This window comes from Salmo trutta, chromosome 23 (assembly GCF_901001165.1).
Source record: "Salmo trutta chromosome 23, fSalTru1.1, whole genome shotgun sequence".
NCBI classification, from domain to species: Eukaryota; Metazoa; Chordata; class Actinopteri; order Salmoniformes; family Salmonidae; genus Salmo; species Salmo trutta.
In genome coordinates, this window is record NC_042979.1 from 50,332,498 (window position 1) to 50,350,349 (window position 17,852).

Genomic DNA, 17,852 nt, shown 5'->3' on the forward strand with positions numbered 1-17,852 from the left:
TGATGCCATCGGTAACGTGAAGTGCACCAGTCCCTCCTGCAGCAAAGCACCCCCACAACATGATGCTGCCACCCCCATGCTTCACGGTTGGGATGGTGTTCTTCGACTTGCAAGCCTCCCCCTTTTCCTCCAAACATAACGATGGTCATTATGGCCAAACAGTTCTGTTTTTGTTTCATCAGACCAGAGGACATTTCTCCCAAAAGTATGATCTTTGTCCCAATGTGCAGTTATAAACCGTAGTCTGGCATTTTTATGGCTGTTTTGGAGCAGTGGCTTCTTCCTTGCTGAGCAGCCTTTCAGGTTATGTCGATATAGGACTCATTTTACTGTGGATATAGATACCTTTGTTCCCGTTTCCTCTAGCATCTTCACAAGATCCTTTGCTGTTGTTCTGGGATTGATTTGCACTTTTCGCACCAAAGTACGTTCATCTCTAGGAGACAGAACGCGTCTCCTTCCTGAGCGGTATGACTTCATTTTTTTTCTTGGCTGGCTGATTTCTTTTGATTTTCCAATGATGTCAAGCAAAGAGGCACTGAGTTTGAAGGTATGCCTTGAAATACATCCACAGATACACCTCCAATTGACTCAAATGATGTCAATTAGCCAGGAGCTTCTAAAGGCATGACATCATTTTCTGGAATTTTCCAAGCTGTTTAAAGGCACAGTCAACTTATTGTATGTAAACTTCTGACCCACTGGAATTGTGATACAGTGAACTATAAGTAAAATAATCTGTCTATAAATAATTGTTGGAAAATGTATTTGTGTCATGCACAAAGTAGATGTCCTAACCAACTTGCCAAAACTATAGTTTGTTAACAAGAAATTTGTGGAGTGGTTTAAAAACGAGTTTTAATAACTCCAACCTAAGTGCGTGTAAACTTCTGACTTTAACTCTATATAGAGAGAGAGACATCAGACCAAACAATACAGAGAGACACATGACAAACGGAGGAATCAACAACAACATCAAAACCATCATCCCAGACACCCTGGACCTACTCCAATTTGCATACCGCCACAACAGTTCCACAGATGATGCAATTTCTATGGCCCTCTTAAATCAAAGAACACTTTATTTGTCACGTGCTCCGAGTACAGCAGCTGTAGACCTTAAAGGTTTGCTTACAAGCCCTTAACCAACAATGCAGCTTTAAGAACAGTTAAAAACATATTTACGAAATAAACTAAAGTAAAAAAAGTAACACAATAAAATAACAATAGCGAGGCGATATACAGACGGTACCGGTACGGAGTCAATGGGAAAAGGAGGGGCACGAGAGCTTCAAGTATCTCGGTGTACACATCACTAAGGAATTGACATGGTCATCACTGGGGGCTCCAGACTCCAGTCACCGAAGCCAGACTGTTCTCTCTGCTACCGCACGGCAAGTAGTACCAGTGCACCAAGTCTGGAACCAACAGGACCCTGAACAGCTTTTACCGTCAAGCCATAAGACTGCTAAACAAGACTTCTAAATAATGAATCAAATTGCCGCAGTACGCACTGTCTATTATCTATCCTTTACCCCTACCTACAGTATACTGCTGTTGCTGTCTATTATCTATCCTTTACCCCTACCTACAGTATACTGCTGTTACTGTCTATTATCTATCCTTTACCCTACCTACAGTATATTGCTGTTACTGTCTATTATCTTCCTTTACCCCTACCTACAGTATACTGCTGTTGCTGTCTATTATCTATCCTTTACCCCTACCTACAGTATACTGCTGTTACTGTCTATTGTCTATCCTTTACCCCTACCTACAGTATACTGCTGTTACTGTCTATTATCTATCCTTTACCCCTACCTACAGTATACTGCTGTTACTGTCTATTGTCTATCCTTTACCCCTACCTACAGTATACTGCTGTTACTGTCTATTGTCTATCCTTTACCCCTACCTACACCCCGAACCGGAGCCGCCTCCTCTGCTGGAGGATCCGCGGGATGAGAAGGTTCTGAGTACTGCACCACAGCCACCATAGACATATGTCTCACCCTCCCTTAGCCTCCCTTTTTTTTTGGTGCATTCGGAGTCCGCACCTTTGGGGGGGGTACTGTCACGTCCTGACCATAGAAAGCTGTTATTTTCTATGGTAGAGTAGGTCAGGGCGTGACAGGGGATTTTCTAGTTTCGTTTTTCTATGTTGTTATGTTCTAGTTTTGTATTTCTATGTTGGGTTTTGTTTAGGATGATTTCCAATTAGAGGCAGCTGATCATCGTTATCTCTAATTGGAGATCATACTTACCCACCTGGGTTTGTGGGAGATTGTCTTTGAGTTAGTGTATGTTTCACCTCTGCGTCACAGTTTGTTGTTTTTGTTATTCAGTTCATGTGTATGTATTGCATAGTTTCACACTTCAATAAATATGTGGAACGATACCTACGCTGCACTTTGGTCCGCTTCATCCTACGACAACCGTGACAGAATCTCCCACCACCAAAGGACCAAGCAGCGTGGTCAGCAGGACAAATGGACATGGGAGGAAATCTTGGATGGGAGAGGACCCTGGAGGCAGGCCGGGGAATATCGCCGGTCAAGGGAGCAGATGGAGGCTGCGAGAGATGAACGGCGAATATATGAGGCACTAGCACGGCAACAATGGAAGCCCGAGAGGCAGCCCCAATAAATATTTTTTTTGGGGGGGCACACGGGGAGATTGGCAGAGTCAGGGTGGAGACCTGAGCCAACTCCCCGTGCTTACCGTGGGGAGCGAGTGACAGAGCAAGCACCGTGTTATGCGGTGATGCGCACTGTGTCGCCAGTGCGCATTCACAGCCCGGTGCGATCTGTGCCCGCGCCCCGCATTTGCCGAGCTAGGTTGAGCTTTCAGCCAGGAAGGGTGGTGCCAGCTCAGCGCTCCTGGTCTCCAGTTCGCCTTCTCGGTCCAGGATATCCTGCGCCGGCTCTGCGCACTGTGTCGCCAGTGCATATTCACAGCCCAGTGCGTCCTGTGCCAGAACCCGCGTTTGCCGGGCGAAAGTAAGCATCCAGCCAGGACGGGTTGTGCCAGCTCTACGCTCGAGATCTCCAGTGCGCCTCCACGGCCCAGTATATTCTGTGCCTGCCCCACGTACCTGGCCTCCAGTGAGTCTATCCAGCCTGGTACGCCCTGTGCATGCTCCTCGCACTTGCCCCGAGGTGCGTGACACCAGTCTGGCGCCACCTGTGTCAGCCCCACGCATCAGGCCTCCAGTGCGCCTTCCCAGTCCAGCGCTTCCTGCGACGTTTTGCAGTCCGGAACCTCCGGCGACGGCCCGCAGTCCGGAACCTCCTGAGACGGCCCGCAGTCCGGAACCTCCTGAGACGGCCCGCAGTCCGGAACCTCCAGCGGCGGTATGCAGTCCAGAACCTCCAGCGGCGGTCTGCAGTCCAGAACCTCCAGCGGCGGTCTGCAGTCCAGAACCTCCAGTGATGATCCACGGTCCGGGTCCTTCGGTGATGATCCAGAGTCCGGTGACACAAAAGCGGAGGGATCAGCGGGCGGAGCGGGGGTTACACCCCAAACCGGAGCCACCTCCTCTGCTGGAGGATCCACGGGATGAGAAGGTTCTGAGTACTGCACCACAGCCGCCATAGACATTTGTCACCCTCCCTTAGCCTCCCTTTTTTTTGTTGGTGCGTTCGGAGTCCGCACCTTTGGGGGGGGTACTGTCACGTCCTGACCATAGAAAGCTGTTATTTTCTATGGTAGAGTAGGTCAGGGCGTGACAGGGGGTTTTCTAGTTTAGTTTTTCTATGTTGTTATGTTCAAGTTTTGTATTTCTATGTTGGGTTTTGTTTAGGATGATTTCCAATTAGAGGCAGCTGGTCATCGTCATCTCTAATTGGAGATCATACTTACCCACCTGGGTTTGTGGGAGATTGTCTTTGAGTTAGTGTATGTTTCACCTCTGCGTCACAGTTTGTTGTTTTTGTTATTCAGTTTATGTGTATGTATTGCATAGTTTCACACTTCAATAAAAATGTGGAACGATACCTACGCTGCACTTTGGTCTGCTTCATCCTACTACAACCGTGATACCTGCTGCTACTGTCTATTCTCGATCCGGTTGCCTAGTCATTTTGAACCTCCCTACAGTATACACTGAGTACACCAAAGGTCAGGAACACCTTGTTCCTCACCCATCTACACACAATACCCCATAATGACGAAGGGAAATCATGGTTTTAGAAAATGTTGCTAATTTATTGGAAATTAAATACAGAAACATCTAATTGACATAAGTATTCACAGCCCTGAGTCATTACTTTGTAAAAACACCTTTGGCAGTGATTACAGCTGGGAGTCTATCTGGGTAAGTCTCTAAGAGTTTGCAGACCTGGATTGAACAATATTTGCACATTGTTCTTTTAAAAATGTTTTAAATTCATCATCTGTTTCCTTCCTTCACATGTCCCTCTATTCATCGTCTATTTCCTTTAGATGTCCCTCTGTTCATCATCTGTTTCCTTCACATGTCCCTCTGTTCATCATCTGTTTCCTTCACATGTCCCTCTGTTCATCGTCTGTTTCCTTCACATGTCCCTCTGTTCATCGTCTGTTTCCTTCACATGTCCCTCTGTTCATCGTCTGTTTCCTTCACATGTCCCTCTGTTCATCGTCTGTTTCCTTCACATGTCTCTCTGTTCATCGTCTGTTTCCTTCACGTCCCTCGTCTGTTTCCTTCACGTCTCTCGGTTCATTGTCTGTTTCCTTCACATGTCCCTCTATTCATCGTCTGTTTCCTTCACATGTCCCTCTGTTCATCATCTGTTTCCTTCACATGTCCCTCTGTTCATCGTCTGTTTCCTTTAGATGTGCCAGGTGAACCTGCCACCACAACACTTAGATATCACTTGACATGAGATCTTCTCTAAGCATTACAGGGATATGGCTCTGAATATATACAGCAACACCTCCCCCATAAGCATTTCTGTCTCTTCTATAGATGTTATATCCTTGTATTGCTACTGCTGTATCATCAGATTAATTATCTGAGTCTCAGAAATGGCTAATATATGAATGTTATCTGATGTTAGCAAGTTATTGAGTTCATGAACCTTATTTCTAAGGTTACATATGTTAATATGGGCTATTTTCAGCCCTTTCCTGGGTGGATTATCAGAGAGAGACATAATATTGAAAAGAGCAGACAAAGCAAGAGAAAATAATATACATTCAGCAGTCCATTAATCAATTGGTGGGTGTGTGCCGCAGGGTTGAAGCTACGAAACCATACTGTAGGCTTGGTTCTCTCATCCCTTCCAGGCCGCTGGGTCTCGTCCCAAATGGCTCACTATTCCCTGTGGATCTTTGTCAAAAGTAGTGCAAACTACAGGGAATAGGGAGCCATTTGGGACACAAACATTGTGTCAATACAGAGAGGATTGAAGGTTATTTCCTTCAGCTTGTTTCAGGAAATATTTACCTGTGGAGTCTTGGCTGTGTTAATGACTCTTACTGACTGACAGATGTCGTCTGATGAGTTTTAACAAAATATAATTAGGCCGCCTGCAGGTTGCCGTTGTAGAGTGTTGGCTATAAAATAAACAATGGCTGCTGTGACGTGAAGGTTGATACAGCCTGACAGGACAGGTTGCTCTGAGTGATGTTTGGCTGGTGAGGTGAGCTAACATCAAGGTTGTAATGAAGTCAGCGCTACAACAACAAAAAACAACCGTGGTCTACGTACCTATGTTGAACTCTTCAAAGGTGATGGCGGTGGATGCTTTTCCCAGGGCGTTGACAGCCGTAACGTTGACTCTGTAGGGGTAGCTACTGAACACCTCAGGGAACTGAACGTGGCAGCGGTTCTTATGGACCACATCCCTTGTTACTTCTAGGGACTCCTGGTTGTGTCTGAGAGGAGAGAGAACAGCAGAGGGGGGAGGATGACAGGGAGGGGTGGATGAAAGTGGGGGGAAGATGACAGAGAGGGGTGGATGACAGAGAGGGGGGAGGATGACAGAGAGGGGTGGATGACAGAGAGGGGGGGAGGATGACAGAGAGGGGGGAGGATGACAGAGAGGGGAGGATGACAGAGAGGGGGGAGGATGACAGAGAGGGGTGGATGACAGAGTGGGGGGAGGATGACAGAGAGTGGTGGATGACAGAGAGGTGGGAGGATGACAGAGAGGGGTGGATGACAGAGAGGGGTGGATGACAGAGAGGGGGGAGGATGACAGAGAGGGGAGGATGACAGAGAGGGGGGAGGATGACAGAGAGGGGTGGATGACAGAGTGGGGGGAGGATGACAGAGAGGGGTGGATGACAGAGAGGGGGGAGGATGACAGAGAGGGGTGGATGACAGAGAGGGGTGGATGACAGAGTGGGGGGAGGATGACAGAGAGGGGTGGATGACAGAGAGAGGGGGAGGATGACAGAGAGGGTGATGACGACAGAGAGAGAGGGGAGGATGACAGAGAGGGGTGGATGATGACAGAGAGGGGGGGGATGATGACCGAAAGGGGGGATGACGACAGAGAGGGGGGGATGATGACAGATAGGGGGGGATGATGACAGAAAGAGGGGGACGATGACAGAGAGAGGGGGGATGATGACAGAGAGAGGGGGATGATGACAGAGAGGGGGGATGATGACAGAGTGAGGTAGATGATGACAGAGAGAGGGGGGTGATGACAGAGAGGGAGGGTGATGACAGAGAGGGGGGATGATGACAGAGAGGGGGGGATGATGACAGAGAGGGGGGATGATGACAGAAAGGGGGGATGATGACAGAAAGGGGGGGATGATGACAGAGAGGGGGGATGATGACAGAGAGGGCGGATGATGACACAGAGGGGGGATGATGACAGAAAGGGGTGGATGATGACAGAGAGAGAGGGGATGATGACAGAGAGGGGTGGATGATGACAGAGAGAGGGGTGGATGATGACAGAGAGAGAGGGGATGATGACAGAGAGGGGGGATGATGACAGAGAGGGGGGATGATGACAGAAAGGGGGGGATGATGACAGAGATGGGGGATGATGACAGAAAGGGGGGGTGATGACAGAGAGGGGGGATGATGACAGAGAGGGGTGGATGATGACAGAGAGAGTGGGGATGAAGAAGGAGATGTTGTCTTGTTATGTTGGAGAAGGAGATGAAGTAGTATTATATATATAGTAGTATTATTTATATATATATATATATATATATATATTATGATATAGAAGGAGTCTTATCACTAAACTCAAATCAAATCAAACTTTATTTGCCACGTGCGCCGAATACAGTGAAATGCTTCCTTGCTTAAATGCTTACTTACAGGCTGTAACCAATAGTGTGAAAAAAAGGTATGTGTGTGTGTGTGTGTGTGTGTGTGTGTGTGTGTGTGTGTGTGTGTGTAGGTAAGTAAAGACATAAAACAACTATTGAAAATGGCGCAGGACGGAATGGCAGCAGTTCTATGGGCGCCCAACCAATTGTGTTATTATGTGATTTTTTTCGCGATATTAGTAAATTATTTTGTTTCTGCAACCGTATCTTACGGCAAAAAAGAGCTTCTAGATATCAGGACAGCGATCACTCACCTCGGATTAGACAAAGATTTTTTCAACAACAAGCAGGACTCAGACGATATTCTCCAAACACCCGGCAGGGCCGACATCCCAGTTATTCGCAAGAAGAAGCGACGCAGGTACAGAGGACGAAGAGCCGGATGCCTCGTCCGGACCCGTAGAAGGCGAGTAGGAAAGCTGCCGTTACCATCAATACTACTCGCCACCGTGCAATCATTGGACAATAAATTAGACTAGGTACGATCATGAATATCCTACCAACGGGACATCACAAACTGTAATATCTTATGTTTCACGAAATCGTGGCTGAATGACGACATGGATATTCAGCTAGCGGGATATACGCTGCACCGGCAGGATAGAACAGCACACTCCGGTAAGACGAGGGGGGGGGCGGTCTGTGCATATTTGTAAAAAACAGCTGGTGCACGAAATCTAAGGAAGTCTAGGTTTTGCTCGCCTGAAGTAGAGTATATTGTGATAAATTGCAGGCCACACTACTTGCATAGAGAGTTCTCGGCTATACTTTTCGTGGCTGTTTATTTACCACCACAGACAGATGCTGGCACTAAGACCGCACTCAGTCAGCTGTATAAGGAAATAAGCAAACAGGAAACCACTCACCAAGAGGCGGCGCTCCTAGTGGCCGGAGACTTTAATGCAGGGAGACTTAAATCAGTTCTACCAAATTTCCATCAACATGTTAAATGTGCAACCAGAGGGAAGAAAATTCTAGATCACCTGTACTCCACACACAGAGACGCGTACAAGGCTCTCCCTCGCCCTCCATTTAGTAAATCCGACCACAACTCTATCCTCCTGATTCCTGCATACAAGCTAAAATTAAAGCAGGAAGCACCAGGGACTCGGTCTATAAAAAAGTGGTCAGATGAAGCAGATGCTAAACTACATGACTGTTTTGCTACCACAGACTGGAATATGTTCCGGGATTCTTCCGATGACATTGAGGAGTACAGCACATCAGTCACTGGCTTTATCAATAAGTGCATCGAGGACGTCGTCCCCACAGTGACTGTACGTACATACCCCAACCAGAAGCCATGGATTACAGGCAACATTTGCACTGAGCTAAAGGGTAGAGCTGCCGCTTTCAAGTTGTGGGACTCTAACCTGGAAGCTTACAAGAAATCCTGCTACGCCATCTGACGAACCATCAAACAGGTAAAGCGTCAATACAGGACTAAGATTGAATCCTACTATACCGGCTCTGACGCTCGTCGGATGTGGCAGGGCCTGCAAACTATTACAGACTCCAAAGGGAAGCACAGCCGCGAGCTGCCCAGTGACACGAGCCTACCAGATCACTTCTATGCTCGCTTCGAGGCAAGCAACACTGAGGCATACATGAGTGCATCAGCTGTTCCGGACGACTGTGTGATCGGGCTCTCCGTAGCCGACGTGAGTAAGACCTTTAAACAGGTCAACATAAACAAGGCGGCGGGGCCAGATGGATTACCAGGACGTGTGCTCCGGGCATGTGCTGACCAACTGGCAGGTGTCTTCACTGACATTTTCAACATGTCCCTGATTGAGTCTGTAATACCAACATGTTTTAAGCAGACCGCCATAGTCCCTGTGCCCAAGAACACTAAGGCAACCTGCCTAAATGACACCAGACCCGTAGGTCTCACGTCAGTAGCCATGAAGTGCTTTGAAAGGTTGGTAATGGCTCACATCAACACCATTATCCCAGAAACCCTAGACCCACTCCAATTTGCATACCGCCCAAACAGATCCACAGATGATGCAATCTCTATTGCACTCCACACTGCCCTTTCCCACCTGGACAAAAGGAACACCTATGTGAGAATGCTGTTCATTGACTACAGCTCAGCGTTCAACACCATAGTGCCCTCAAAGCTCATCACTAAGCTAAGGACCCTGGGACTAAACACCTCCCTCTGCAACTGGATCCTGGACTTCCTGATGGGCCGCCCCCAGGTGGTGAGGGTAGGTAGCAACACATCTGCCACGCTGATCCTCAACACTGGAGCTCCCCAGGGGTGCGTGCTCAGTCCCCTCCTGTACTCCCTGTTCACCCACGACTGCATGGCCAGGCACGACTCCAACACCATCATTGAGTTTGCAGACGACACAACAGTGGTAGGCCTGATCACCGTCAATGGCGAGACAGCCTATAGGGAGGAGGTCAGAGACCTGGCCGGGTGGTGCCAGAATAACAACCTATCCCTCAACGTAACCAAGACTAAGGAGATGATTGTGGACTACAGGAAAAGGAGGACCGAGCACACCCCTATTCTCATCGACAGGGCTGTAGTGGAGCAGGTTGAGCGATTCAAGTTCCTTGGTGTCCACATCAACAACAAACTACAATGGTCCAAACACTCCAAGACAGTCGTGAAGAGGGCACGACAAAGCCTATTCCCCCTCAGGAAACTAAAAAGATTTGGCATGGGTCCTGAGATCCTCAAAAGGTTCTACAGCTGCAAAATCGAGAGCATCCTGACCGATTGCATCACTGCCTGGTACAGCAACTGCTCGGCCTCCGACCGCAAGGCACTACAGAGGGTAATGCGTACGGCCCAGTACATCACTGGGCAAAGCTGCCTGCCATCCAGGACCTCTACACTAGGCGGTGTCAGAGGAAAGTCCTAAATAGTTTAAGACCCCAGCCACCCCAGTCATAAACTGCTCTCTCTACTACCGCATTGCAAGCGGTACCGGAGTGCCAAGTCTAGGACAAAAAGGCTTCTCAACAGTTTTTACCCCCAAGCCATAAGACTCCTGAACAGGTAACCAAATGGTTACCTGGACTATTTGCATTGTGTGCCCCCCAACCCCTCTTTTACGCTGCTGCTACTCTCTGTTTATCTTATATGCATAGTCACTTTAACCATACCTACATGAATATACCACCCCTATCAGCCTGACTAACTGGTGTCTGTATATAGCCTTGCTACTCTTATTTTCAAATGTCTTTTTACTGTTGTTTTGAATTAAATAAAAACTTCCTTCATACCGCGACTTTTTCTTAAAGAAAATCAGCCATGGTGATGCGGGTGTTGTCAGTATCTAAGGACCAGGGTGCTGACAGGCTTTCTGAGGTCTCTATAGGAGACAGAGGCTGTGTCGTTATAGTGGGTTCTAGTGTGGGTTAATGAGGCTCAGAGAGTGGGTGGTAGTGTGGGTTGACCGGTATAGTGGGTGGTAGTGTGGGTTGACCATTAGAGTGGGTTGTAGTGTGGGTTGACCGGTATACTGGGTGGTAGTGGGGGTTGACCGGTATAGCGGGTTGTAGTGTGGGTTGACCATTAGAGTGGGTGGTAGTGTGGGTTGACCATTAGAGTGGGTGGTTGTGGGGGTTGACCGGTATAGTGGGTTGTAGTGTGGGTTGACCATTAGAGTGGGTTGTAGTGTGGGTTGACCATTAGAGTGGGTGGTAGTGTGGGTTGACCATTAGAGTGGGTGGTAGCGTGGGTTGACCATTAGAGTGGATGGTAGTGTGGGTTGACCATTAGAGTGGGTGGTAGTGTGGGTTGACCATTAGAGTAGGTTGTAGTGTGGGTTGACCATTAGAGTGGGTGGTAGTGTGGGTTGACCATTAGAGTGGGTGGTAGTGGGGGTTGACCATTAGAGTGGGTGGTAGTGTGGGTTGACCGGTATAGTGGGTGGTAGTGGGGGTTGACCGGTATACTGGGTGGTAGTGTGGGTTGACCATTAGAGTGGGTGGTAGTGTGGGTGGTAGTGTGGGTTGACCATTAGAGTGGGTGGTAGTGGGGGTTGACCGGTATACTGGGTGGTAGTGTGGGTTGACCATTAGAGTGGGTGGTAGTGTGGGTTGACCATTAGAGTGGGTGGTAGTGTGGGTTGACCGGTATAGTGGGTGGTAGTGTGGGTTGACCATTAGAGTGGGTGGTAGTGTGGGTTTACCATTAGAGTGGGTGGTAGTGTGGGTTGACCGGTATAGTGGGTGGTAGTGGGGGTTGACCATTAGAGTGGGTGGTAGTGTGGGTTGACCATTAGAGTGGGTGGTAGTGGGGGTTAACCATTAGAGTGGGTGGTAGTGTGGGTTGACCATTAGAGTGGGTGGTAGTGTGGGTTGACCATTAGAGTGGGTGGTAGTGTGGGTTGACCGGTATAGTGGGTGGTAGTGGGGGTTGACCGGTATACTGGGTAGTAGTGTGGGTTGACCATTAGAGTGGGTGGTAGTGTGGGTTGACCATTAGAGTGGGTGGTAGTGTGGGTTGACCATTAGAGTGGGTGGTAGTGTGGGTTGACCGGTATACTGGGTGGTAGTGTGGGTTGACCATTAGAATGGGTGGTAGTGTGGGTTGACCAATAGAGTGGGTGGTAGTGTGGGTTGACCGGTATAGTGGGTGGTAGTGTGGGTTGACCATTAGAGTGGGTGGTAGTGTGGGTTGACCGGTATTCTGGGTGGTAGTGTGGGTTGACCATTAGAGTGGGTGGTAGTGTGGGTTGACCATTAGAGTGGGTGGTAGTGGGGGTTGACCATAAGAGTGAGTGGTAGTGGGGGTTGACCATTAGAGTGGGTGGTAGTGAGGGTTGACCATTAGAGTGGGTGGTAGTGGGGGTTGACCATTAGAGTGGGTGGTAGTGTGGGTTGACCGGTATAGTGGGTGGTAGTGTGGGTTGACCATTAGAGTGGGTTGACCGGTATAGTGGGTGGTAGTGGGGGTTGACCATTAGAGTGGGTGGTAGTGTGGGTTGACCATTAGAGTGGGTGGTAGTGGGGGTTGACCGGTATAGTGGGTGGTAGTGGGGGTTGACCATTATAGTGGGTTGTAGTGGGGGTTAACCATTAGAGTGGGTGGTAGTGTGGGTTGACCATTAGAGTGGGTGGTAGTGTGGGTTGACCATTAGAGTGGGTGGTAGTGTGGGTTGACCGGTATACTGGGTGGTAGTGTGGGTTGACCATTAGAGTGGGTGGTAGTGTGGGTTGACCATTAGAGTGGGTGGTAGTGTGGGTTGACCGGTATAGTGGGTGGTAGTGTGGGTTGACCATTAGAGTGGGTGGTAGTGTGGGTTGACCGGTATACTGGGTGGTAATGTGGGTTGACCATTAGAATGGGTGGTAGTGTGGGTTGACCATTAGAGTGGGTGGTAGTGTGGGTTGACCGGTATACTAGGTGGAAGTGTGGGTTGACCGTTAGAGTGGGTGGTAGTGTGGGTTGACCATTAGAGTGGGTGGTAGTGTGGGTTGACCGGTATAGTGGGTGGTAGTGTGGGTTGACCATTAGAGTGGGTGGTAGTGTGGGTTCACCGGTATACTGGGTGGTAGTGTGTGTTGAACATTAGAGTGGGTGGTAGTGTGGGTTGACCATTAGAGTGGGTGGTAGTGGGGGTTGACCATTAGAGTGAGTGGTAGTGGGGGTTGACCATTAGAGTGGGTGGTAGTGAGGGTTGACCATTAGAGTGGGTGGTAGTGGGGGTTGAACATTAGAGTGGGTGGTAGTGTGGGTTGACCGGTATAGTGGGTGGTAGTGTGGGTTGACCATTAGAGTGGGTGGTAGTGGGGGTTGACCATTAGAGTGGGTGGTAGTGGGGGTTGACCATTAGAGTGGGTGGTAGAGTGGGTTGACCATTAGAGTGGGTGGTAGTGTGGGATGACCATTAGAGTGGGTGGTAGTGTGGATTGACCATTAGAGTGGGTGGTAGTGTGGGTTGACCGGTATAGTGGGTGGTAGTGTGGGTTGACCATTAGAGTGGGTTGTAGTGTGGGTAGACCGGTATAGTTGGTGGTAGTGTGGGTTGACCATTAGAGTGGGTGGTAGTGTGGGTTGACCAGTATACTGTGTGGTAGTGTGGGTTGACCATTAGAGTGGGTGGTAGTGTGGGTTGACCGGTATAGTGGGTGGTAGTGGGGGTTGACCATTAGTGTGGGTTGACCATTAGAGTGGGTGGAAGTGGGGGTTGACCGGTATAGTGGGTGGTAGTGGGGGTTGACCATTATAGTGGGTTGTAGTGGGGGTTAACCATTAGAGTGGGTGGTAGTGTGGGTTGACCATTAGAGTGGGTGGTAGTGTGGGTTGACCATTAGAGTGGGTGGTAGTGTGGGTTGACCATTAGAGTGGGTGGTAGTGGGGGTTAACCATTAGAGTGGGTGGTAGTGTGGGTTGACCGGTATAGTGGGTGGTAGTGTGGGTTGACCATTAGAGTGGGTGGTAGTGGGGGTTGACCATTAGAGTGAGTGGTAGTGGGGGTTGACCATTAGAGTGGGTGGTAGTGAGGGTTGTCCATTAGAGTGGGTGGTAGTGGGGGTTGACCATTAGAGTGGGTGGTAGTGGGGGTTGACCATTAGAGTGGGTGGTAGTGTGGATTGACCATTAGAGTGGGTGGTAGAGTGGGTTGACCGGTATAGTGGGTGGTAGTGTGGGTTGACCATTAGAGTGGGTGGTAGTGTGGGTTGACCATTAGAGTGGGTGGTAGTGTGGGTTGACCATTAGAGTGGGTGGTTGTGGGGGTTGAACATTGGAGTGGGTGGTAGTGTGGGTTGACCGGTATACTGGGTGGTAATGTGGGTTGACCATTAGAGTGGGTGGTAGTGTGGGTTGACCGGTATAGTGGGTGGTAGTGGGGGTTGACCATTAGAGTGGGTGGTAGTGTGGGTTGACCATTAGAGTGGGTGGTAGTGGGGGTTGACCGGTATAGTGGGTGGTAGTGGGGGTTGACCATTATAGTGGGTTGTAGTGGGGGTTAACCATTAGAGTGGGTGGTAGTGTGGGTTGACCATTAGAGTGGGTGGTAGTGTGGGTTGACCATTAGAGTGGGTGGTAGTGTGGGTTGACCATTACAGTGGGTGGTAGTGTGGGTTGACCGGTATAGTGGGTGGTAGTGTGGGTTGACCATTAGAGTGGGTGGTAGTGTGGATTGACTGGAATAGTGGGTGGTAGTGTGGGTTGACCATTAGAGTGGGTGGTTGTGGGGGTTGACCATTAGAGTGGGTGGTAGTGGAGGTTGACCATTAGAGTGGGTGATAGTGGGGGTTGACCATTAGAGTGGGTGGTAGTGGGGGTTGACCATTAGAGTGGGTGGTAGTGTGGGTTTACCATTAGAGTGGGTGGTAGTGTGGGTTGACCGGTATAGTGGGTGGTAGTGTGGATTGACCATTAGAGTGGGTGGTAGTGTGGGTTGACCGGTATAGTGGGTGGTAGTGGGGGTTGACCGGTATACTGGGTGGTAGTGTGGGTTGACCATTAGAGTGGGTGGTAGTGTGGGTTGACCATTAGAGTGGGTGGTAGTGTGGGTTGACCATTAGAGTGGGTGGTAGTGTGGGTTGACCGGTATACTGGGTGGTAGTGTGGGTTTACCATTAGAGTGGGTGGTAGTGTGGGTTGACCATTAGAGTGGGTGGTAGTGTGGGTTGACCGGTATAGTGGGTGGTAGTGTGGGTTGACCATTAGAGTGGGTGGTAGTGTGGGTTGACCGGTATACTGGGTGGTAGTGTGGGTTGACCATTAGAGTGGGTGGTAGTGTGGGTTGACCATTAGAGTGGGTGGTAGTGTGGGTTGACTGGTATACTGGGTGGTAGTGTGGGTTGACCATTACAGTGGGTGGTAGTGTGGGTTGACCATTAGAGTGGGTGGTAGTGTGGGTTGACCGGTATAGTGGGTGGTAGTGTGGGTTGACCATTAGAGTGGGTGGTAGTGTGGGTTGACCGGTATACTGGGTGGTAGTGTGGGTTGACCATTAGAGTGGGTGGTAGTGGGGGTTGACCATAAGAGTGAGTGGTAGTGGGGGTTGACCATTAGAGTGGGTGGTAGTGAGGGTTGACCATTAGAGTGGGTGGTAGTGGGGGTTGACCATTAGAGTGGGTGGTAGTGTGGGTTGACCGGTATAGTGGGTGGTAGTGTGGGTTAACCATTAGAGTGGGTTGACCGGTATAGTGGGTGGTAGTGGGGCTTGGCCATTAGAGTGGGTGGTAGTGTGGGTTGACCATTAGAGTGGGTGGTAGTGGGGGTTGACCGGTATAGTGGGTTGTAGTGGGGGTTGACCATTATAGTGGGTTGTAGTGGGGGTTAACCATTAGAGTGGGTGGTAGTGTGGGTTGACCATTAGAGTGGGTGGTAGTGTGGGTTGACCATTAGAGTGGGTGGTAGTGTGGGTTGACCATTAGAGTGGGTGGTAGTGTGGGTTGACCGGTATAGTGGGTGGTAGTGTGGGTTGACCATTAGAGTGGGTGGTAGTGTGGGTTGACCGGTATACTGGGTGGTAGTGTGGGTTGACCATTAGAGTGGGTGGTAGTGTGGGTTGACCATTAGAGTGGGTGGTAGTGTGGGTTGACCGGTATACTAGGTTGTAGTGTGGGTTGACCATTAGAGTGGGTGGTAGTGTGGGTTGACCATTAGAGTGGGTGGTAGTGTGGGTTGACCGGTATAGTGGGTGGCAGTGTGGGTTGACCATTAGAGTGGGTGGTAGTGTGGGTTCACCGGTATACTGGGTGGTAGTGTGGGTTGACCATTAGAGTGGGTGGTAGTGTGGGTTGACCATTAGAGTGGGTGGTAGTGGGGTTTGACCATTAGAGTGAGTGGTAGTGGGGGTTGACCATTAGAGTGGGTGGTAGTGAGGGTTGACCATTAGAGTGGGTGGTAGTGGGGGTTGACCATTAGAGTGGGTGGTAGTGTGGGTTGACCGGTATAGTGGGTGGTAGTGTGGGTTGACCATTAGAGTGGGTGGTAGTGGGGGTTGACCATTAGAGTGGGTGGTAGTGGGGGTTGACCATTAGAGTGGGTGGTAGAGTGGATTTGACCATTAGAGTGGGTGGTAGTGTGGGTTGACCATTAGAGTGGGTGGTAGTGTGGATTGACCATTAGAGTGGGTGGTAGTGTGGGTTGACCGGTATAGTGGGTGGTAGTGTGGGTTTACCATTAGAGTGGGTTGTAGTGTGGGTAGACCGGTATAGTTGGTGGTAGTGTGGGTTGACCATTAGAGTGGGTGGTAGTGTGGGTTGACCAGTATACTGGGTGGTAGTGTGGGTTGACCATTAGAGTGGGTGGTAGTGTGGGTTGACCGGTATAGTGGGTGGTAGTGGGGGTTGACCATTAGTGTGGGTTGACCATTAGAGTGGGTGGAAGTGGGGGTTGACCGGTATAGTGGGTGGTAGTGGGGGTTGACCATTATAGTGGGTTGTAGTGGGGGTTGACCATTAGAGTGGGTGGTAGTGGGGGTTGACCATTAGAGTGGGTGGTAGTGGGGGTTGACCATTAGAGTGGGTGGTAGAGTGGATTTGACCATTAGAGTGGGTGGTAGTGTGGGTTGACCATTAGAGTGGGTGGTAGTGTGGATTGACCATTAGAGTGGGTGGTAGTGTGGGTTGACCGGTATAGTGGGTGGTAGTGTGGGTTTACCATTAGAGTGGGTTGTAGTGTGGGTAGACCGGTATAGTTGGTGGTAGTGTGGGTTGACCATTAGAGTGGGTGGTAGTGTGGGTTGACCAGTATACTGGGTGGTAGTGTGGGTTGACCATTAGAGTGGGTGGTAGTGTGGGTTGACCGGTATAGTGGGTGGTAGTGGGGGTTGACCATTAGTGTGGGTTGACCATTAGAGTGGGTGGTAGTGTGGGTTGACCATTAGAGTGGGTGGTAGTGTGGATTGACCGGTATAGTGGGTGGTAGTGTGGGTTGACCATTAGAGTGGGTGGTAGTGTGGGTTGACCATTAGAGTGGGTGGTTGTGGGGGTTGACCGGTATAGTTGGTGGTAGTGTGGGTTGACCATTAGAGTGGGTGGTAGTGGGGGTTGACCATTAGAGTGGGTGGTAGGGTGGGTTGACCGGTATAGTGGGTGGTAGTGTGGGTTGACCATTAGAGTGGGTGGTAGTGGGGGTTGACCATTAGAGTGGGTGGTAGTGTGGGTTGACCGGTATAGTGGGTGGTAGTGTGGGTTGACCATTAGAGTGGGTGGTAGTGTGGGTTGACCATTAGAGTGGGTGGTTGTTGGGGTTGACCGGTATAGTGGGTGGTAGTGGGGGTTGACCATTAGAGTGGGTGGTAGTGGGGGTTGACCATTAGAGTGGGTGGTAGTGGGGGTTGACCATTAGAGTGGGTGTTAGTGGGGGTTGACCATTAGAGTGGGTGGTAGTGTGGGTTGACCATTAGAGTGGGTGGTAGTGTGGGTTGACCATTAGAGTGGGTGGTAGTGTGGATTGACCTTTAGAGTGGGTGGTAGTGGGGGTTGACCATTAGAGTGGGTGGTAGTGTGGATTGACCATTAGATTGGGTGATAGTGTGGGTTGACCATTAGAGTGGGTGGTAGTGTGGGTTGACCGGTATACTGGGTGGTAGTGTGGGTTGACCATTAGAGTGGGTGGTAGTGTGGGTTGACCATTAGAG

At 49.8% G+C, this 17,852-nt stretch overlaps 1 protein-coding gene across 3 annotated transcripts in view; it reads right to left on the reverse strand.

Annotated features, from left to right (window-relative positions):
- LOC115160200 (ciliary neurotrophic factor receptor subunit alpha-like) overlaps positions 1 to 17,852 on the reverse strand; it is a 277,461-nt gene that overhangs the window by 43,756 nt on the left and 215,853 nt on the right. For all 3 annotated transcript variants that reach the window (XM_029710596.1, XM_029710597.1, XM_029710595.1), the window contains exon 5: positions 5,693 to 5,859. In XM_029710596.1, the coding sequence (XP_029566456.1) occupies positions 5,693 to 5,859 (167 nt within the window). The remainder of the gene's footprint in view (positions 1 to 5,692; positions 5,860 to 17,852) is intronic.